Source organism: Monodelphis domestica, chromosome 1, assembly GCF_027887165.1.
Source record: "Monodelphis domestica isolate mMonDom1 chromosome 1, mMonDom1.pri, whole genome shotgun sequence".
In the NCBI taxonomy this organism is placed as follows: domain Eukaryota; kingdom Metazoa; phylum Chordata; class Mammalia; order Didelphimorphia; family Didelphidae; genus Monodelphis; species Monodelphis domestica.
The window spans coordinates 665,371,932-665,394,861 of NC_077227.1; the positions used below are offsets into that span (position 1 = coordinate 665,371,932).

The 22,930-nt window shown below is 45.4% G+C and overlaps 1 protein-coding gene across 2 annotated transcripts; it reads left to right on the forward strand.

The window, feature by feature from the left end:
• Window positions 1-4,164: 4,164 nt before the first annotated feature.
• On the forward strand, window positions 4,165-8,797 carry ZFP36L2 (ZFP36 ring finger protein like 2). Of its 2 annotated transcripts, none has more exons than XM_001382159.5 (2): window positions 4,165-4,566; window positions 5,223-8,797. In XM_001382159.5, the coding sequence occupies exons 1-2, from the start codon at window positions 4,516-4,518 to the stop codon at window positions 6,720-6,722; spliced, it is 1,551 nt and encodes a 516-aa protein (XP_001382196.2). In that variant the 5' UTR covers window positions 4,165-4,515; the 3' UTR covers window positions 6,723-8,797. The 2 variants fall into 2 exon arrangements, with proteins under 2 accessions (XP_001382196.2, XP_007476952.1); XM_007476890.3 differs by having other exon boundaries at window positions 4,174-4,566; window positions 5,220-8,797.
• Window positions 8,798-22,930: the final 14,133 nt, after the last annotated feature.

Consider the following 22,930-nt stretch of genomic DNA (forward strand, 5'->3'; position numbering starts at 1 on the left):
CCAGGTGTGGGCCACCTGCAGGCCTGAATTAGCTGTTTTCTTCCCTAGAGTCCATTCTGTCTGCATCCCCCCTTTAGAAAGTCTCATGTTTTTAATGTGATTTAAAAAGAAAAAAAAACTCATTTGGATTCTTTGATCAGATTCTAAATTTTATTCCATTTTAGCAAAGAAGGAAATACATTCCAAATGTTTCCATTTTTAAAATCTAAGTGAATTAAAAAGCAACTTCATACAGATAATTTGATTGTGTGGGAGACCTGCGGTGACCCATAATTTAAAATATTTTGTCCCAACTCATTAAAAGAGCCTTATGGCCCTTCTTTGTTCCTTCCACCCACCCCTCCTTCCCCACCTCCCAAGGTGTTTGATCAAAAGCAATCACTAAAAAGTTTGATTGTAGCCCGAAAAGGAACTAGAAGCGATCCCTCAAGCCCTTGGAAAGGGTCATAAGGAAAGAAGGTCTTAGGTTGGAAGGATAATTATCATCTTCCCTTCTTATATTTTCCTTGATGAAAGTGACAAGAAGCTTCTCATTTAAGGAAGGAAAAAACAAATCACAAACAGCCATTTGAATGATATAAACTAGAGACCTCCAAGGATTTTCCTGGTGCCTCCCAGAACATCCAGGAGGTGGCACCCTCGCATGAGTTTTGCTTGAGCTCTCTGAAATAGGGTTGTTTCTGGTCTCTTTCCCCTTTAATTGACAACTTCAGGAGAGTCACAAATTCAGTTATTGTAATATTAAGCAATCCAGGATGTGTTTTAACAGCAACCAGGTTCACCTTTCAGTTCTAGTCATCCCAAAAAGGCTCTTTTTGTCTTTGTGTGAAAATTCATAGGTACTTCATTAGCATCTGGCAAATGAATGTTTAATAATGTTTTCTTAAGAGATCAATTAAAGTTATTTTAATGGCTTGTCAAGGTCTGAGGGGCAGTTGTGGGGAATAAAAGTATTTGAGATGTGCATTTCCACTGCAGGAGAATAAATGTTGAATTAATATTTAATGTAGGGTTTGGGGGAGAAGAGGGGAGAATGGGGAGAGCTTGTAATATCCAGGGGCACTTAGCAAATTAATAATTCCTATGAAGCTCACTGGCTTAGAGAATTGTCTAGGTCAGTGTCTTGCCTAGGGTCACAAAGCTAGTGCCAGTCAGAATTAAGATTTGAACCAAGGCATTCCCAATTCCAAGACTGGCCCTAGGAGTTTTTATACTTTGAGACACACGGAGTAATAGAGAACTCTAGCTGGGAACCCTGAGTTCTAGTCCCAAGCCTGTGATTAACCAATTATATGACTTTGGGTCCACCTCTGGACTTTTCCTTTTCCCATTTGTAAAAGAGAAGGGTTTGATCTGATAATTAAGGTCTTTTCCATCATTTGATTCCATTTGCTTAGTTCTAAATACTAAAAAGTAAATGTTGGATTCAAATTTAATGTGTTTGTTTTTAAGACTGAAAACCATGGCTTCTTAGAATAGACCATAAAGCTCCCTAGAAATGCCAGAGATGACTTTGCAGAGCATATACCAAAATCTGTTTGTTTTAGGATGCTGCATGAACTATTGAGTTTTCTGAACTCATTAAAGTGGACAACTTTCTATTTTCCTTTTGTCTCTGAAAAGTTCCCCTAGGGAGAAGTCAGTAGGGAAGTGAAACTGTTGGATGGGGAGGGAAGGGTAGAGGTGGGAAGTGGACTAGAAGACTAAGCCTGATATCTTTAATGTTGTTCCAACCAGAGGGCTAGCCAAGAGGGTGGCAGGCTTTCATTTTATTTCCAAGTTTAAAAAAAAAATGCTTCTGTCCACGGCCCCCAAATGCAGAATCTAAGGAAAACTCAATTTCACACTAGAATAATAATTCTCCAGAGAAAAAAGAAGTGGGAACCTCTGGGATATGACAGAGGGTCTGTGATTTCCTTAGAACAGGCTTTCCCTCAACCATTGTGTCCTCATTGTGATTTTGTAAATAATCCAGAGGTTTTGATGTCTGAATGAAAAACCATCATCAAGCCTGAAAATAAACTGATGAACCCATTTGAACCTAGGGAGGATGGTTCTTAGACAAAAGGTGGGCAGTCTGACTCCAGGGTGGAAGGAGACTTTGCAGCTTGGCCTACCACCTCCATGCATGAACAAGACTTTGGTGGAGAGTTATTAGTAATTGTTATTCTTATTCACCAGCCCATTTGCTTCTAGCCACTTAGCTCTAGTGTCCACAACTTGGGCAACTAGAACTGAGACTGGTAGGTGATTGGATTTGGTCCAAAGGACCCCTGATGCCATTCTGGTTCTTGATTCTTAATCTGTAAAATGAAGTTGATCTTGACCTTAAAGATCCCTTTCAGTTCCAAGTGAAGCCAGTGTCCCCTCCAACACCCACCAGAGCTTTAGGAAGTTATCTGGTACAACTTCATTTAACATATTCAAAAAACTGAGCCCAGGATCAAATACAATGAACCGCCCAAGGTCACACTAATTTTATAGACTTTGCTAGCTTCACCTATTCCCTCTCACTGCCTGGGGCGACGCTCTGGTTTTAATGCCAAGACAGGCTTGTGATCAGCCCAACCTTGGGGGGTGGGGGGGCTTCGAAGGCTCTTAATAAATAACTGAAGTGCCTGGGAAGAAGGTGAAGGTGGCAGGGAATGGATAATAACCAGCACACCCTGTCATGGCACCAGGGGAAGAACCACACCAACTTGACCAAAAGTACAAGTGGACCTGGATCCGGACCCACGAGACCTCGCAGGGTCATTGCGTTGGGCCCAAGTGACTGCGAACTCGGATCTTCTATCTCGCCGGCTTGGCCTGGAAGCGCTCGTGGGCGGGGCGTTCCAGCCCCGGGGCCACTGATTGGGAGCACCTGAACCCCGGAAAGGAGGCGGGAAGGTGGGGGAATAAAGGGTTCCCCTGCAGTAGCCAAGAGCGCTAGAGGGGGCTGTCTCCCCGGGAAATAGGGTCCCGGCGGCAAAACTTTATAGACTCTCCCTGATTTTGCCACCCCAGCTTAGGCTGGAGGAAGGCGGGCGTGGCCAACTGCAAGAGCGTTGTTTATCGCCAGACTACCTAGGGGTAGCAAGCACAGGAACTCCTCGGGGAGCGTAGCTCGAGGACGGCAGAAGCGGCCGGTGTCCGGCCCTCCCCGGCCCCAGGAGGAGGAGGGGAGCTGCAAGAATAGCTATTGCCTCCGCAGGCCTGCTCCCCCTCCCCCGAGCCTCTGCTCGGCTCCCCCGCCCGGGACGGCCCGCGCCACTCACAGCGCCTTTGGCCCCGGCTCAAGGTCTTGTGATGTGATTAGCGAAGCCAGCTCCTTGTCCTCTGACACAGCCCCGCCCCGGCCCGCTCGGGCCCTGTTTACTGCGGGCCCCGGCTGGGGGTTGCAGGGCGGAGCCTGGAGGACCCGGGCTTTTCCAGCCCAACCCAGCCCCACGCCCCCTCCACCCCTCGGAGCAGGCGCACTTCCCTCCTGGCCTGGAGGAAGCCCCTGCAGCCCGTCTTCCACGTGTTCGATCGCCGCACTTCCTCCTCCAGGGGCCTTGGAGCCAGGACCCCAAGTTTCCAAGCCTTCGTCCGGAACTTCTGAAATGCTGTAACCCCAATGCTCCCTCCCCCCTTTAACTTTCCGCCCAGCCCACTGTACTTGGCAAACCAGGCTAGGGTAACGTGGAGGGTTTGCAATAATCCAAAATGTTGCAATCCTTCCTCCGGTGCATTGATAGATCTATTATTAGTGCGGGGGCAGGGAGTGAAGAATCCAGGCCCAGGGGGCGCGGGCGGCCTCCAAGGCTGCAGCCCCTGAGCCACGTTTAAAAGTCCCCGGGCTCGGCTACGCACGAGGCCCAGGAGGTGGGGAGCCCAAACATACTCTGCCCCACATGGCTCAGAAGCCTCAGCTTCTCCCCACCCCCAGCCCGCCGCCGCGGGACGCTGGGCCCGCCTTCCCAGTCCTCGCTTTCCTCCCCACCCCCAACCCCCGGCCCGCCCAGCCGCGCAGGGGCCACCCCTAAGACTCCCCCGCCCGCTCCGCTCCAAAAAAAAAAGAAAGAAAAGAAAATTGGCGGCAGCCTATGGGAGGACTTGAAGTCCCATGACGTCGGTGGGAGCCGGCTGGGTGTGTTGCCTAGAGACCCTGGCAGGGTCAGCGTTCTGTCCCCTCCCCCCGGCCCGCTCCGGCGTCTATATAGGGCGAGGGATCGCTGGGTACAGAGTTTCAGCAGCCCGCTTGCTGTGCCCTCAGCTCCGGAGAAGTGGGTTTTTTTGGGGGGGCGGGGGGAGGGAAGAGGGAAAAAAAGAGGAGAGGCTTTTAAAGCAGTTTTGTTTTTTTACCCCGGACTCCAAAGAATCCCAAAGCTTTTAACCCCGTTAGCCGGTCTCTCCACCCTTTCCACAAACTTTTTCTCCTCCCTCCCACCCTTACCCCTCGCCCGCCAGCCGTCGTGGCTCATCCCAAGCCCTGCTGGACAGCGGGGTCCTTGGGTTCCTCCTGCATCTGCGACTCTCACAGGACCTAGAAACATGTCGACCACACTTTTGTCTGCCTTCTATGACATCGACTTCTTTTGCAAGGTAGGCGAGAGGGCAGGGACGGAGCCAGAAAGCCCTTGCAGTTTGGAAACTTTCTCGTCCTATTTTTGGGGAGGAGCTGGCGGGTTGGGGGGTGATCCTACCCCACCTAGGTTTTCCCTGCTGGGTCAGTTCTCCGAGTTTGGAAAGTGTTTTAGTTGCCGGGAGGGGGGGCGGGGACGGGGACGGAGAAGGAAGGCTAGGCATAACTGCGCCCAGGGTTGGTGCATTCAGCCCCGGCCTGGGACCGGCTTGACTTGCCTTGTGTTTACCGGGTCAGTGTTTGCACAGCCCCGGCTGCTCCTCCGCCTCTGCCCCCGTGGGGGGGGGGGGGGACGGGGTGGAAGGAAGGGGAACCGGTGGGGTTTACAAAGGGGCGAGCAAGGCTCAGGAAATGGAGCTGCTGTGATGGGCCAACATGCTTGAAGCGGCGAAGGGTGGGGGCGGGAGAATCAATACAAACTTTTTTATTTTCATTTTGTGTCTGTACGAGTGGGGACAATAAGTTGAAAGTTGGAGGAAAAAAGAACTCCACAGATCGGGAGTCTCGAAGTTCTACTGCAAATCCCTTCTTCTCTTCCCCCCTCCACCCCCTCGAAACTCTTTCCCCATGCCTCCTCCCGTTTTTTCATCTGCCCCTACTGCGCTCCCTTTAGCAGACGGAGAAATCCCTGACCAACCTCAACTTGAACAGCATGCTGGACAAGAAGGCCGTGGGAACGCCCGTGACCACCTCCCCCAGCTCAAGCTTCACGCCAGGATTTCTCCGGAGGCACTCCACCAGCAACCTGCAGGCCCTTACGCACCCTAACCCGAGCCCGGCCACCGTTCCTGGCAACTGCTCCCCCAAGTTCACCGGTGTTAACAGCTGCAGCAGCTCAGGCGGCTCGAGCTCGTACAGTAACCTCAAGGAGCCGTCGGGGGGTGGCGGCAGTGCCGGCACTACGGCCCTGCTGAACAAGGAAAATAAATTCCGGGACCGATCCTTCAGCGAGAACGGCGACCGGAGCCAGCATCTCATGCAGCTGCAGCAGCAACAGCAGCAGCAGAAGTCGGGCGGCGGCTCCCAGATCAACTCCACGCGTTACAAGACGGAACTGTGCCGCCCCTTCGAGGAGAGCGGCACCTGCAAGTATGGGGAGAAATGTCAGTTCGCTCATGGCTTCCACGAACTGCGGAGCCTGACCCGGCACCCCAAGTACAAGACTGAACTGTGCCGCACCTTCCACACCATTGGCTTTTGCCCCTACGGGCCCCGCTGCCACTTCATCCACAACGCGGAGGAGCGCCGCCCCTCGCCTTCCGGGGGCGCGGGGGGCAGCGGGGGGGACCTCCGCGCATTCAGCCCCCGAGAGGCCCTGCATTTGGGCTTTGCGGCTCACCCCCGGGAGCCGAGGCCCAAGCTGCACCACAGCCTCAGTTTCTCCGGCTTCTCCTCGGCGCACCACCAGCACCCGGGTGGCCTGGAGTCGCCCCTTCTCGAGAGCCCCACGTCCAGGACCCCGCCACCGGCCTCCTCCTGCTCCTCCTCCACCGCCTCTTCTTCATCGTCGTGCTCCTCCACTTCCTCATCGTCCTGCTCCTCCTCCGCGTCGTCCTCTTCCTCCTCGTCGGCCGTTGCCCCCTCCTGCTGTTCTCCGACAGCAGCTGCGGCTGCTGCGGCGGCGGCGCTGCTGTACGGCGCGGGCGGAGGGGGTGAGGACTTGCTCTCCCCGGCCCCGTGCGCCGCCTGCGCCAACAACGCCTTCGCCCCTTTCTCGGGCCAGGAGCTCAGTAACCTTATCACGCCCCTCGCCATTCACACCCACAACTTCGCGGTGGCCGCTGCCTATTACCGCAGCCAGCAGCAACAGCAGCAGCCGCCCACTGCGCCCCACCCGACGGCCGCGGCAGCCGCTGCCGCCGCCGCTGCTGCTGCCGCTGCCGCCGTGGCCGCCGCCGCCCCGGCCTCCCCCCCCTTCAGCTTCCAGCCCCTGCGCCGCCTGTCCGAGTCTCCCGTGTTCGACGCGCCTCCCAGCCCCCCGGACTCGCTGTCGGACCGAGAAAGCTACTTGAGCGGCTCCCTTAGCTCAGGAAGCCTCAGTGGTTCCGAGTCCCCGAGCCTCGACTCTGGCCGCCGCCTGCCCATTTTCAGCCGCCTCTCTATCTCCGACGACTGAACCAGCAGAGCAGCAGCCCCAAGAGGAAGTCTTTTTTCGGGGGGGGGGTGGCCGGAGAGGGGAGGGGAACCGCTCTTCCAACCCTGAGGGGGGGGGCAGATAATGGGTCTAAGTGAGATTGGGGAAAAGAGAGAGCTGGGGGTCATTTGGCAGCCAAAAACAGACTGCAGAAGCCCTAGGAGGACTGGGGGGTGGGGATCCCAGCTCCGTGAGCTGCCCCTTTCCCGGCCCTCCCCCATTTTTCGGTTTCCTCTTGTTTGGGGATTTTTATTTTTTATTATTAAACGAAATTGCCTTCTCGTTTAGCAAAAACAAATCCAACGAACTTTTTGTATTGAGATGAACAAAACGAATCTATCTTACAGACAGGCAAATGTAACGGGGATAGAACAAAACATAACCAAACATTTGTTTTTCTAGACCTTGGATGAGTTTTGAACTTTAGGGGGGGGGGGGGGCCAAGCCAGCACCAGCAGCTACCACCATTCCATCTCCTAAACTTTTGAAGCATTAGTCACACTGCACAGATGTGTGAACTGCCTTCTCTTTGCAGAAGTTTCTAATGGTCATTTGTCTTTGAATACAGTGTAAACAAACAAAAAAGCCACATTACTAAACTATAAGCTTATAAAAATCCAGCGACCTGCCAAGAATATGCCTTGATAACAGTCCTGTAGTTTTATATATAGCTTTATATAATGTGCTTAAGACACCACCCTTCCATTCCAAAGTCAGTTCCATCACCGCCACTTAGTGGATATTTCTTTTAGAAAAATGTTGCCTTTGCTTTCTTGGGAAGCACTCAAACCGAGTTTAGGTTGTAATTGTTGACAAATAACTGCTGATTTTTGTTTTGTTTAGCTGTTTTTTTGAGTTGATGCACCCACTGCTCAACTCGATATGAAAAAAAACTATTTAACTTATTTATTATCTTGTGAAAAGTATACATTGAGAATTTTGTTCATACTGTATTTATCGGGTATGATGAAAAGCAATAGATATATATTCTTTTATTATGTTTAAATTATGATTGCCATTATTAATCGGCGAAATGTGGAGTGTATGTTCTTTTCACAGTAATATATGCCTTTTGTAACTTCACTTGGTTATTTTATTGTAAATGAGTTAAATCTTAATTTAAGAGATTGTATGTAATATTTATTTCATTAATTTCTTTTCTTGTTTACGTAAATTTAAAAGATTGCATGATTTCTTTATAGAAATCTATCTCGATGCTGTGGAAGTAGTTTGAGGAAGATCTTTCTGAGATTTCTTAGAATGTAAAAAAAAAGGAAAAAGGAAAAAAAAGATTGTAGCCCGTCCAACTTTAAAGAAAAAAAGAACCACATACTTTGCAATCAGACTTCAAAGTATCAGACTTAAAACTCTCCAGCTTTACAAATCAACCAAAAGTATTTTTCATTGCCTAATTCCACCAATCCCACTGTGATATATACCCTTGAGTATAAAAAAAAATGTAGCAATAATTGAGGGGCCTCCAGTATTAGTATCCCAGTGCCTTTGGAAAGGCCCGGACTTGCCTTAAATCTTCCTCAACCAAATAAGTATTTTCTTTCTTAATGCTTGAGAAAATTTGAATGTAGGGATGGGTTCAGCTACAGAAATAGAAAAGTTTTACCACTTTTTATTAAAATATACGCAAGAGGCCACCTCTTGGATCTGAGACTTTATTGTAGTAACATGAACATGCCTTTTTTTTTGTTATTTCAATTCCAAAACTTGTAATTTTTTTTCTTTGTAGAAAGTTGGGAGTTCTCCCTCTCTTACCCCACCCCACCCCCCCTCTCCAAAACTTTCCTGGACGGTGGATGAATGAATAAGTAGCTTGAGTCTTGTTTGTACATAGGCACAGAACTGAGCCCTATGTACTCTTTGGACTACTTTAACAGAAGTATGTTTTTGAATGTATAACTAAAGAGCAAGTCAACTTGAGTTGTAATATATTTTGGGGAGCCAGTTCACTACAAATTGTGTGACTGTAAACTTTGTACTGTAAATGTTTTGTAGTTTTTCCCCCAATAAAATTTTTTGGAAAAAAAATCAAATTATTTTAATGCCAATGTCTCCAAAAGTGGTGGTTTCTTTCCTCCTCCTCCTCCTCCTCCCCTTGAACTGGGATCAATCAGTGGAGGCATGACTGGGTTCCTTAGCAGTATTTGAGAGCTGCTGAAACCCAAGAGACTCCAGAAGGTTCTTAAAGTGCATGCCCCCATCTCTTTATCTTCCGTATATACAAACAGCTAGCTTCCTCTTCTGGCTGGGAGGAGACATTCTCAGTTCTTTGTTTTGGTTGCCACAAAGCTGCTTATTAAGTGCTTACATTTAATTAACGGGAGGTCCTGGGACAAAAAGTTTATGGATTAAAGATTGCTTTCCTAGCTTTCTCACAAGGAAAATATGTATTGGACCTATAGGAAAAAGGAGTCGAGAATCCAATTCTTTAATACCTTTAAAAAATAAGTAACTCGAATTATGCCCCAGAAAAAGGCAGGCCTTGTAAATCTGGGTAATGTTGGTCTGGAGGAATTAGGTGGCTTGGAATTAATGTCTGCATTGCTATGGATAAGGTGCAGCAGCGGGGAGGGAGGGGGCGTGGCTTCCGAGGATTCGGCCGTCACGTGACCAATACTGGAGGTTTCAGAGCTGTTCACAATTTAGTAAATCAACCTCTCAACAGGACCTCAGGGATTTGGCATTATGGGAATTTCTGGGAATCCCTTTGTCAGCCTGATGACAGACTTCAAGTTGGGGGCTTCTCCGCTACCTTCACCCTTCCATAGGAGGTAGAATGTTGGGGCCAGGACCTTTTTGGAAACAAAAGTGGTTTTTAGGGGGTTGGGGGAGGGGAGAGTAAGCCGTTGGGGGGGAGGGGTGCCCTAAGGGAAGGTTAAACAACTTAGAAACTTATCTCTGGGTGGTGTTTGCCCACCTAGCTTCCTCTGTGAGTGAGCCCCCCAAATTATTAGGAAAAGAGTTGGTAGGGAGGAAACCGTGAGAATACAATTGATGACATTGATTGGTCCGTTCCTTATCAATTAAATGAAGCAATAATGGCTGAAAGAAGGAAAAAAATCTTGGGGGGGGGGAACTAACCTTTAAACTTTTAGTTTATAAATCAATACTTTTTTAGCACTTCTGTTCAAGACACTTTTTTTCCAAAATAGGTAAGGGAGGTTTTAGCCGTGAGTTTTTATCTTATTTTCCGTAGCAGCTGTACTTTTTATCTCCTCTGTAGACCTTTATTAACGAGGCTCTTACTGTGACTCACCGCTGAGTTTGGGGCTTTTGGGTACAGATATGTAGCCTGAAGAATCCTGAAAGTTGTCAAACAGCTGTTTCACATTACAGATGATTGCACTGGTGTGTTAATTCAAGTGGGTTTCTTCGTGTGTGTGTGCATGTATGCTGAACATCCTGCCAAAATAGGACGGATAACAATTTCAGAGTCCTCCCAGATGACTAGCGGCTTGCTGTGTGCATCAGTTTGGGGGGGGGGGGGGAATATTGGAGAACAGACCCGAAACAGCTTCCTGCTGTTGGCCCCTTATTGTAAGGGATTCTGGATGGGAAGAAGCCGTTTAAATACAGGTTGTTATTTATGCCAGTGTGCTTTTGGAAAGGGCCAGTTCCCCCCCTTAGACCAAAAACTTCCCCTTCCCCCACCTCACCCCCTTTTCCCCCGAGGAAATCTGATCAAAAGGTTAAAATGCTGAAACGTTTTGTGCCTTCAGCCACAGTCATTTTTAAAATTAGTTTTAAGTGTAATTGTCAAGGCCTGCAAGTTGTCTTTTACTGTAGAACCTCATGGAACTTGTAAAGCTGGGCAGACTATTCAGAAATGAATGGCCTTTTCCCAGATCAGTGTAATCTACATAACAATACATTGTCTTCCTCCTGGAACTTGAATGACCGTGGAACTCCCCAACTTCAGTCTCTCCTCTGGCTAAATAGGTTTTTGTGGGCTAGGGGCCTCCAGGAATTTGAAAAGCAGAAAGACTCTTTGGGGATTAAAAATAATAATAGTAATAATAATACCCAAAGCAAAAGTTGAACTTATCAGTAAGTTGAAGTCATGATTCTTAACGTTGGTGTTCCTGGAGTAACTGAACCCAGCTTGGCTCCCACCCAGGGAGAGAGGCATTACACCCAAGATAAAATTCCTGCAGTCATTTGTGAAAATGAGCACAGAATGAGATGTTGTTTGAGCCCCGTTAATAGGGGCATGAGGGATGAGGTATTTTTTTTAATCAATATATTCCTCAGGCAGTTTTTAAAATGTAAAGTCTTTCAGATAAAAGATACAGGCACCATGGTCTTATTTTCTATTCCTCCTCTCTCAGTGTGTGGAGAAAACAGACCAAAAAAAAAAAAAACTATTGAGCCAGCCAAAGCTAACTGCCTTGCATGTCTGAATGGATTGTGCAATTGTGAACACTGGAGCCTCCCTCAGTGACCCAGGTTAGTGGCAGCTCTGAAGCTGCTGCCCTGTCCATTGCCTTAGAGAGAGCCGGTGACTTCCAGCGAGGCCTGACCCCAGTCTTATTGCCTGAGCACTGAGGGCCTCTGCTTTTCAAGGCTTGAAAGTGATAACTAGAAAACTACTGGTGAGGAAATATGTAGAGAAGAGTGTTTACATCTGGGGCTTGGGAAACATTTGTTTACTCCCAGAGGCAGATTTTAGGTGGCAAGTGCTAAGTAGGTATGGGAAGGAAAACTTCCTGAATCTTCTTTGAGCTGGAAGTTTGGTCTCTAGGGGGGCGTGGCCATTGTGAGTTAGGGTGAGGGCTGTGGCCCTCTGAGGTTTGGCACCATGATGGATGGAGTTTTCGTCTGGCTCACCTACCATTAGCGAAGCCTCTTCTTTTTTTCTGGCTCATGATTCTCAGCCTCAATTCTGCCTTCTACTTGAGACCTTTATATGCAACTCTATACATCTATAATGCTTTATATGCACATATTTGCATATATATGAATATACAAATATGTGTGTGAATATCTGACCATCTAGAGTATAAGTAGAAAAGAATCTCAAAGGGAAGCCACTGGGCAGAGAGAAAAGCAAAGGAAATTTTGTTCTGTGCATGGGGGCAGCTCAGTGGATCCAGAGCCAGGCCTAGAAATAAGAGGTTCAAATGTGGCCTCAGACATTTCCTAGCTGTATGATCCTGGGCAAGTCACTTAATCCTAATTGCCTAATCCTTACTGCTCTTCTGCCTTGATTCCAAAACACAGTATTGATTGGAAACAATAATCTAATTGGTTCTAAGATGGAAGGTAATATGTATATATGTTTATAAAATATGTGTGTATTTGTATAAAATAGGTCTAAATATAAGTTTATGTGTATGAATATAAATCTTGTATAAAACATCAGCATGCATGTTTATATGTGTGTATAAAATCCAAGTATACATGCATGTATTATATAAATGTATCTACACATATGAATATGAAACTGTAGAATAAATATATTTATGCTATATGTGTATGTATATGAATATAAATATAGATGTATAAACTATAAGTATACATGTGTATAGAATATATGTATATAAACTATAAATATACATGCATATAAAATATATGTATAAACTATAAGTATACTTGTGTATAAAACATGTATATAAAATATAAGCATACATGTGTATGACATGTATGTATAAAATATATGTATAAACTAAGTGTGCATTTGTATCTACATGTGTGTACTTGTATAAATATAAGTGTATATAGTATATGTATAAATATAAGTATACATATATGTAAAAATATGTGTATTCATATAAAGTATACAAAATAGTATACCTATCTGAGTAGAAATATCTCTTAAAGGTATATATATTTATCCATATATAAATAGCTACACATACATATTTGTGTGTATCTCTTATCTCTATCTTCCTGATTATTTGCATGATGTCTGCCCCCACCGCAATGGGAGCTTCTTAAGGACCTAGCCTGGAATTCTTGTATTTCTTTGTATCCCCATGGGATGAACCAGCCCCTGGCACCCAGTATGCATTAATGCTTGTTGATTGACTGATTGACGCCCCACCACCCACTGTCCTACAAGTTGGGCTGAGTTGTAGCTTAAGAAATCAGGCCCTGAGGCAGTTCCTGTTTGGTACTGCCTGTTTGGGGTGGGGTGGGGGGTTCTGGGGTGGCTGAGAGTGGGGGGTTGGGGGAGGTATGTCACCCCCTGAGACAGGCCCAGAGCCAGGAGAAGCCATAGGACCTTGGGGTCCTTCCCTGGTGTAGTTTGTTTGTAAAACCTGGTTTGACCAGTTCTCCCAACTTCACTCCACAGTACTAATTTGCTAGCAGTTCCCAAGCGGCCTTGAAGTTAGGAGTAATTAAACTCGTGTGTGTGTGTGTGTGTGTGTGTGTGTGTGTGTGTGTGTGTGTGTGTGTGTGTGTGTGTGTGTGTGTGTGTGTGTGTGTGTGTTTGCAGGACAAGCCAGTCAGTAGAGAACATTTCATTTTTAGCAGTCATTTCTTAATTTTAAAAACTACTTTCAAAACCAGGAAATATCAGCCAGAGCTGAAAAAAAAAAAAACCTGCACATACACACAAAAAAAACCTTGTTTCCTGTGGGGTGGGACAGGAGGAGGAAGCGGCCTCCTTCACAAACCCTGTCACCCCTGGTGCTGCCCAGCCCAGCCCTACCTAGCAGTCTTGGGCCTGCGCCACCTGAAGCAGCCAGCTCCCAGGGCTGTGGGGACCTGCCTCAGATGCAGAGCCGGGCCTTGCGCTGACATTTTAGGGAACAATTCGTTCTTTTTTCTGAAAAAGTAGGAAGGGAAGGGGGGGGGGGGATTTTATTTTCATCTTGGCAGAATAGAAATAGCCCTCGTCAAATGGAAGTCCTTGTGTGCTGGGGGGGGGGGGGGGGGCGGTGGGAGGCGGTTCTGAAATAGAAGAAAAAAGATATTAAAGGCTTGAGACAGACATGAAAGCATATTCGCTTGCTGAAACGGAGTGAAATATTTCTCTAAAAATAAGCTTTGCTTTAGTTGTGGATTCCTCTGACAATTCGGCTCTTGTGCGGGGGCTTAGCTGGCCAGAGGAACTGTGTGGAATTTTTAAAAAGTGAGTGTTTCCCAGCTGTGGCCTTGGAAAGTCGTTTTTTTTTCCCCTCTTTCCCCTTTCTGTTTTCCATTTATTAAAGCTTCTAGTTTCCGGTTCATTAAAATTAGTTTCAAGCAAACTATCTAGCCTGGTGATTCTTCGATGAAATGAAGAATTCTTGATGAAGGCTAGGCTGAAAAGAGGAGAGATTTTGCCTCAGCCAGAGAAGGCCCAGCAGTGGTTGGGGCAGAGAAACCAGCCTTCTCCCAAGCCCTGGCACAGTGGGGGTTTTATGGGAAGGCGGTGGGAGTGGAAAGGCCAAGAGGGAATCCAGCCATGTGTCTTTGAAATGCAGGCAAAGGGACTGATTTACCTTAATAAATCTCAGCTCTGTTCCTGGGGGAGGGGAGGTTGTTTTCTGAATCATTTCCAAGCCCAGGACCCCTGGAGAAGGAACTGCTGGGTAATCTGAAACCTCCATCCTTCCCCCCTCCCCTTCCATGGCTAATAAGGGGGGGGGGGGGAGACAGAGACAGAGAGACACACCCGGAGAGAGGGAGAGAAAGAGAGAGGTGGGGGAAAAGAGAAAGGGGGGGATGGAGGGAGAAGAAGGGGGGAAAAGAGAGCAAGAGAAAGGGAGGGAAAGGAAGGGGAAAGAAGGGGGAGAGAAAGAGAGAGAGAGAGAGAGAGAGAGAGAGAGAGAGAGAGAGAGAGAGAGAGAGAGTGAAAGGGAGAGAGAGAGGGAAAGAGAAAGAGACAGGGGGAGGAGAGAGAGTAAGAAGGAGGGGGAGAGAGAGATGGGGGTACCTTTAGAATGTACTGAAATGTAAATACAGAGGGCCTGTGTTACCTGATGGTTACCTCTCTGCCTTGCCTCAAGTCTTCCTTCCACACTTAACTCCAATTGTTCCATAAAGTATTGACTCTGTCTCTAGCCCTGAATTCGATGAATCTCAAATGGAACTTCCAAAACCACTGGAATGGTGCCTGGCAATCATTTAATAAATATTCAGTCCATCCGAATTTAGTTCCTACTTTGGACAAGGCCCTGGTCCAAGCAATGTAGAATCAAAGAAAGGGAAAAGATAGTCCCTGCTCTCAAGGGGCTCACTGTCTATTGGAGGAGACTTGATTGGACCAAGAATCCCCTCTACCACCTACCCCACAGGCAGCCTTCATCCAGGTTTGTTGGAAGACCTCCAAGAAGTAGGGTGGGTGTGTGGGTGGGTGGCAAACCACCTCCAGAGTCCACCCACTTTTTAATAATTTTCATGGGGAATGGTTTCTGCCATCTTAAATCAAGCCTATTTCATGGGAAAGAATAGTTGAATTTTAAAGCACAGAAGGCCTCTGATCCAATTCTTTCCTTTTAGAGGGAAGGCATCCCTGCCCAGATTTGCCTGACTCCTAGCTGCCCAATGTGCTTTTCTACTACCCTGTGGAGTAAAGAGGGGAGAAGGCCTAGATTCAATAAATCCAAATTTTAAAGCTGCCTGGGGCAAAGGAGAAAGAAGTCAGCTCATTCCTTAGTATTTGAGCTTATTTAGTCAGAAAAAGGAATTCATTCACACGGACAGAGCATCTTCTGGAATTAGCTTGAGAAGTTTCAAAGGGCAGGTCAGTCCCCAGAAGTTTCCTTTAGAAAACTATGGTGAGGATCAAGTGTAGTTTCAAAAAAAAAAAAATCAAGACATGGATTCCAGTCTTAGTCCTTCCACTGAGTAGTAGCTATATGATCTTGGGGAAGTTCATTCACTTTTCTAGGCCTCAACCTCCTCATGTATAAAATGAGGTCATTGAACTAGTTGAAGCAATCAATATTTCTTAATGATTGAATTCTATCTAATGATATGAACCTGACCAAGTCCTATATCCATCTGGCTCTTAGCTATGCCACCTATTATAAAATGGTGGACATTGGATTCCTGTGTCAGAGACGCCTCAGGCAGCACTATGATGCCTATGGGCCCCTTCTCAGAAGAATGTCTTTTTTTTTAAGCACAAAATGAAATACATAAGATTATTAAGGAAACCAATTGTGTTGAATACAGTTATCATCTTATAATAATAAATAAGCAGTATATTCGTATAATAAATTATAATAAAATATTAGTCATTATAAAATAGCATATTATGATAAATTATAATGAAATGATAAATTTATTATGAATTAAAATATAAATAGCATAATATATTGCATTATAATTAAATTATAAATTTATAGATTATAATAAAACAAATTATGAATAAATTATAAGATATATTATAATAAATTCTAATAAAATTATGAACTATGTTGTCATTCATAATATGTTTTTTATAAATGATCAATATTATTTTTAAAAACAAGTTTGGGGGCATCAGGTTAAGAACCCCTGATTTACTTTATTTCCTGATCCAAGGTTTTTTCTGCTCTGGGATTCAATGATTCAGTTGTGTGTCACCCCCTAACCCCCATCCCCCAAGTCCTTTTCTAGGTGAACAAGCAAGATCAGAGGAGAAGATGATGACATGGATTCTGCCTTCAAGTATCTTATAGCCTTTCAAAACCCCCAGAAATAAGACACACATGGAATGTTAACTAATCTCTTCAGTTTCTTCAGATTCTTAGAGCCATTCTCAGGTGTTTTAAAAAGTAGTCATATCCAGTTACTCTGCCTCCCACTCCTCAGCAACTTCCCCCAACATTTCATTACCATAATGGTGTGACTTTTTTCCTCACTACCCTACTCCCCCACCAAAACACACAAACACACCCTTTTGGCTTCAAGGATCTTATCAAGTTCTTCATAGAATTTCTCAGCTGCTTAGCTCATAGGTCACCAGATTTCAAGCCAGAAAGAACTTTTCAAATCATCTAGCTCAACTCATTTTACAGAAGAGGAAACTGAGGCCAAAAAGGGAGAAGGGGCTTTCCTCAGTTCACACAACTACTCAGTAGCAAAGGCAGGTCTTCTCACTTCAAATACACTTTGGGTTGTTTTGTTTTTGAATCATCTGGTGCTGCCTTTAATAATCTCCTTCCCAACTTCTTCTCCCTTTTGAGAAATGGATTCCAGCCCAGAATGTTTTAGTACCCCAGGTCCCATGTCCTACGTACCAGTTGTCTCCCTAAGTCTGTTTTATTTCTTTTTTTTATCTTTTTTTTCCACTTTAAACATTATTTTATTGTCTTTTATTTCTTAGGAAAGAGGTCTTTCTAGCCTCTAATAGTCTCTCTCTCTCTGTCTCTCTGTGTCTCTGTCTGTCTGTCTGTCTGTCTGTCTGTCTGTCTGTCTCTCTCTCTCTCTCTCTCTCTCTCTCTCTCTCTCTCTCCCTCGCCCTCCCTGCTTTGGCTCCCAGATCTCAGCAAAGTCTCCCTTGACCCTCAGACTCTCCCAATCCCCCAGAAATCACATCTCTCTTTCTCTAGTTTTCCTTTCCTTTTTGGATCTTCCCTAGTTCCCCTCTGTGGGATTTCTTATTTCTCAGGCATGATCCTTTTTGCCTGCTCAGCTCTGGGAACTTCCAGTCCTCCAGAGAACAGATCTCTTTGTCTGGTCCTTTTTCCTTTTGGGACCCTGGTTCCAGGCCTACCATTATAGACTGTCTCTTATCCACAAGCGATAGGTTTTTATTGTCTGGCTCTTTCTGCCCTCTCAGCTTTCCCTGATTCCCAAGCCATTCAGAAACTAATTCTCTCTTTTGACTTCCTGACCCTTCTGAGATCTCGTTCCTGGCATCACCCTCACTCCAGGCCTCAGTTCTGTCTTCCTTCTTGGGCCTCAGATCTCCTGTTCCCCATAAATCAGTCCTTCCTCTCCTCCAGGACCTGATATTGCCTAATCCCTGAACCAGCTCTGGACCTCAAATCACTTCAAAAATAAATTCATTCTCTTTTTCTCTGTATGTCTCTGCCAACCATCTAAGATCTAGATCCCCCATTCTCCTAGAAAACTTTCTCTCTGTCTCTGTCTCTCCCCACCACTGTCTCTTCTTCCCCCGCCCTCTCTATCTCTTCTCTCTCTCCTTGCCTCCTTCTCTCTCTCTCTCCTCCCTCTCTCTTTCTCTGTTTCTCTCTGTTTCTCCCTCCTCCCCTCTCTCTCTGTCTTTCTCTGTCTCTGTCTCTCTCCTTCTCCCTCCTCCCCTCTCTCCCTGTCTCTGTTCTGTCTCTCTGACTCTATATCTCTCTCCCTTCCCTCTCCCCCACTTATTTCAAAACCTCCCAAATAATATAGTCCATTCTTTCTCTGGTTCTCAGTCAACTTTCATTTCTTTAGTATCTACAATGTGCCAAGTGACATGCTGGCTGGGGATACAAATAAAAGGGAGATTTGTCTACTCAAAGAATTTTCATTCTACTGAGGGGAGATAAGCATATTCATGGAGGATGGATACTAATTGGGAAAATAAAAAAGGTCTCCTAGTAGATGACTGAGCTTTGTCTTAAAGGGAACCTCAGATTCTAAGAGGTGAGGAGGGAAAGCAATCCAGACATGGGGCACAGCCTAAGCAAAGACTCAAAGGCAAGAGATGAATGGAACATCGTGTATAGGAAACAACAGATAAGCCATTTTTGGCTGGAGCATCAAATATGTAAGGGGAAAGTGATGTGTAATCAGCTTGGAGAAATATCTTTCTTCTGAGACATAGATTTTGACCTTATCCTCACTTGGGACCAGAATCTCCCTGTCCTCCTAGATCCCAATTTGATCTTCCTTCTAGGGAGGTACTTGGATTTTGGCCTAAAACCCAGATAATCCATTCTCATAATCTTTCATAGCTTTCTGGTTCTTCCCAGGGCACTCTGAATCCAAAATGGTGCCTCAGTCCTTTCTTGGAACTCAGATCTGTCAGGCTCTGTAGAAACCTCTTTTCTCTCTAGTTTCTCTCTCACCCTGGGACGTGAATCTGAGCCTTTCCTGAATTGGACCTGGTGTATATGGTGCTTCTGCTTTTCATTACACCAAATGAATGCCACAGTTGTCTTTAAGCATGGCTAAACACAATGAGTACCACAGGACAAGATGACCCAATCGATACATGAAGCAATGTACCCCCTTGCTGCCCATGGGAAGACACAGACTTTCCACATTGGATTATCCCAAGCCCTGAAAGCCTTCCTGTAGGTCTTTTCATTTTACAGGGTTGTCCGTCTGTTATCCCTCAATCTTGCTACATGACAGTCTTACTTCCTTTTCTGATCATACTTTTTTTTGATGATACTTCTTACCCATCTTAGATGTAAGTCCCTTTTGGTAATATGCTGCCACTATTTCCTATGTCTATCTCCTCTGGATTTTGGGGCACCCACAGTTCTAATGCTTCAGACCTCAGTGGTAATTCATGGTTCACAGGCAAGCAGCATTGCTGGAAGAAAATTGGTGTTAAAAAGACGAGTGCCGATATTGGACTTTTTTGTATTGCCAGATGGCTTCCCAAATACAATCCAACCTCCTCTCTTCCTTCTCTTTATTTCTGGGCCCAATGTGATTTAGGTCTGTAAGTCATGGAATGCCATCATCTCAGAAGACTCAGAATTATGGGTGACCCAAAGAGCAATATGGATATCAGAAGAGCAAAATGACTCATAATGACTTAGTTACAAGGACATGGATGTAAGACCAGAAAAGATGGTGGGGCCAGTTATAAAGCTAGAGAAAGATAATAGATACTGTACTGAGCTCCACAAAATGGGAAAAGACTTAAAGTGAGTCCTCTAGCCCACTGAATAGATGAAAGATTTGTGTAAGACAATGGACAAGAATCATCTGGGACGAGAATGTACAGTGCACAGATGGGTGGCAATCTGCTCTGGTGGAGGGAGCATCCACACTAGTGAGATCAACAAGAGGCAGATTGATATGGCCAGTCAAGTACTAAATTTGGAGCCAGGGAAACTTGGACTTGATTGATGCTTCTGATGTGAACCAGGGCCAGCCATTTGACTTCTTGGAGATTCTGTCTCCTTATCCATTGAATGGGAACAATACCTATAACCTTTGCCTCTTGGGGTTATAGAGGGGAACGGGAAGAACTCAAATGGATACAAAGTCCTTTCAAGTCTTAAAGGCCTATTTGAATGCCAGGTATTATTATTGTTGTTGTTGTCACTATTATTATGACCACCATCCATCCAAGTAGTGATAGGCTAACATTGCTAGCATAGCACTTTATAAATGCCTAATAATACATGTTCTGTCATCCCTAGGGGAGTGTTGGTAGATGCTTAACAACTGTACACATGACAAACTTCTGTGTTTAATCTATATTACTTATATTTTCTCCATCATTTTCTTGAATCTAGACAATTAACAATGTAATGAATCAAGCCCAGATGGATAGCCTTTGCTGATTTCTAAGATGTAAATGCTCATATTGATATTTTAGCATTTGGCCTTCTAGTAGGAGCCGGCTCCAGCATACTCTTGTATTCATCTGTCTATCATCCATGGATCCATTGATCCATCCATCTGTCCATCTATCTACATACCAAATATATCTATCCAGCTATCCATCCATCTGTCCATCCCTCTACCAATCTCTCTATCTACCTGCCTATTATATGTATCCATCCATCCATCCATCCATCCATCCATCTTTCCATCTATCCATCCATTTCTCTATCTATCTCTCCATTTTTACCTTATCTATCTGTCTATCTATCCATCCATCCATCTGTCCATCTATCTACATATCAAATATATCCAGCTATCCATCTATCTGTCCATCCCTCTACCAATCTCTCTACCTACCTGCCTATTATATCTATCCATCCATCCATCTATCCATCCATTTCTCTATCCATCTCTCCATTTTTACCTTATCTATCAATCCATCCATCCATTTATCTATATTTCTACATATCTATCTATCTGTCTGTCTGTCTATCTATATCCATCTCTCTATCATCTCTCTCTTCCTCTCTCCCCCCTTCCTCTCTATCACAATGTCTAGTTGAATTGATCAACTGAAGAATTGTACAAAGCTGTTCTAGGCTTGAGGGTAAATGGAAACAAGTTCAGTCCCATACCATATTCACTTATGGGGCAAGGAGGTGGATAGTGTGCAGGGTTCGGAGTCAGGAATACCTGGGTTCAAATCCATGCTCAGACACTTACTTAGCTTGTGTCTCTTAACCCTGCTTGCATCAGTTTCCTTATCCAGAAAATGAGCTGGAGAAGGAAATGGCAGACTACTTCAGTATCTTTGTCAAGAAAACCCCAAATGGGATCACAAAGAGTCAGTCACGACAGAAACAACTGAACAACCAATATTAATTTATGTCTGTACCAGTTTAGAACTTTCTCTGGGAGCAGAGAAACCAGTGCAAAGATCTAACCTCCGGGCCACCCTTTTCAATCACTTTGCTGATCAGCAAATATTTACTGAAAGTCAGTTGTGCACACCCAGCTCTCCTGCTAAGCATTGTGGGGGATGCCACAGGAAACGCAGTTTAGTTGGAGAAACAAAACTCGAGACACGTGAGAAGACAGGAAGACCAGCCCTTGCACTCTTAGTTATGTGCCACTAGGACCCAGAAGCAGGAATGCTCAATGTCTATGAATGGAAGGAATCCCAGACTTGAGTGGGATGGATGTTCACGAGGGGAGAAAAGAGGAGCTTAACAGAAGCCTCCCATCATATTTAGGATCATAGATTCAGAATAGGAAGAGACCTTCTGGGTTCTCTAATGCCTTCATTTTACAGATGAAAACCTGAGGCCCAAGAGAAAAGAAAAGATTGGTTCAAGGTCCCCAAAGGAAAGACTGGAGGAGCCAAGCCAGTATTTGAACCCAGGGATTCTGTCTCCAAATTCACTCCTCTTCCTTGGGTACTCATTTTTCTTTCTATTTTTTACAATTTTGTAGGATTGTTAAGATTTTAGAGTTGGAAGAGACCTTAGAGGCGATCAGGGATACAACATGGTTTGGTGGAAAAAGCATTGATTGGTTTTAGAGTTAGAAGACAGGAGTTCATATCATACCTGTGAAATTTCATTACCTGCCTGAAATTGGTCAAATCCCTCAGCCTGCCTCATTTTCCCCACTTTTGAAATGAGGGGTTGGAAGAGAGAATCTCTAAAGTCCCTTCTGTGACCTTCTCCCTTATCCATAGATCTGAAGGTCATTTCTCCCATGCCCCTCTCATCTGTTTATGATGTCTTTACGGACATGTACCACCCATTTGGAGTTTCTCTTGGTGGGGGAGATGATGGCCAGTAGACTACTTTCCAATTGTTCTGATGGTGTTGTTGACTAGTGAGCTCTTACCCCAGCAGCTGGAGTCTTTGAAGTTATTGATCTGTCGCCATGGAATCTAGAAGCCCCAAACTTGTAGCCTAGTAAAATCTGATGAACCCCAAGTTTTAGGACTGGCTTGTAAATTGGAGACCCCAAGGCTTGTCCTTGTTCCCTGTTCCCATGAGAATTCACCCTGAAGGGAATCTCAGGCTAGCAGTTTCAGACTGAGTAATGGACTCCAACATAGATTTTACTAGGCTACAAGTTTGGGGCTTTTAGATTCCATGGCGACAGATCTAAAGATCCAGGAGCCTCTGATTATCTAGGCATTAGTCCTGGAAGAGGAAATCTCCTTACTTTTTTCCCCTTTGACAATGAACGCACAGGACACAAACAAAAAGACAAAATACCTCCTTCCCAGAGCTCTTGGTAAACTTGAAGGCAATAGGTCAGTGGTCAGCATTGCCCCAATCTCCCAAGAAGCAAAGTGCAGAGCCAGGATTCTGCCCCATTCAAACTATACCACGTCGTCTTCTCCTGATCCTGAACAGCATGGATCATTGACAAGTTTCTTGGGACAAGAATGAGCAAAGAGGGTAGGAGTGGGGAGAGGTTAGAAAGGGGTCCTTTCCCAGAGCTTCAGCCAGTTTTGATCGCTGTTCAAATGCAACCCCCCAGAGAATGTTTCCTACATTAATCTATTATCAGACATTGGCACCTCGGTGTAAAGGAGTTTATCTGAGCATTTTCTGGGAGTGTTTATTATTATTATTATTTTTTTAAGAAGGGAGGGAAGACAGTATGAGGGCCCTGGGTATGGGGGGCAGGCAGTGCTAGTGTTGAGGAGTTTCGGAAGGGGAGAAGGCAAAGAACTGGAAGGTTGGGGTGGGTGCAAA

Excerpts from the sequence above, each read along its gene's own strand:
- ZFP36L2 (XM_007476890.3), top strand. The coding sequence starts at position 4,516 with ATGTCGACCACACTTTTGTCTGCCTTCTATGACATCGACTTCTTTTGC. Across the intron at positions 4,567-5,219 it reads ACATCGACTTCTTTTGCAAG|CAGACGGAGAAATCCCTGAC; the intron begins GTAGGCGAGAGG and ends CGCTCCCTTTAG.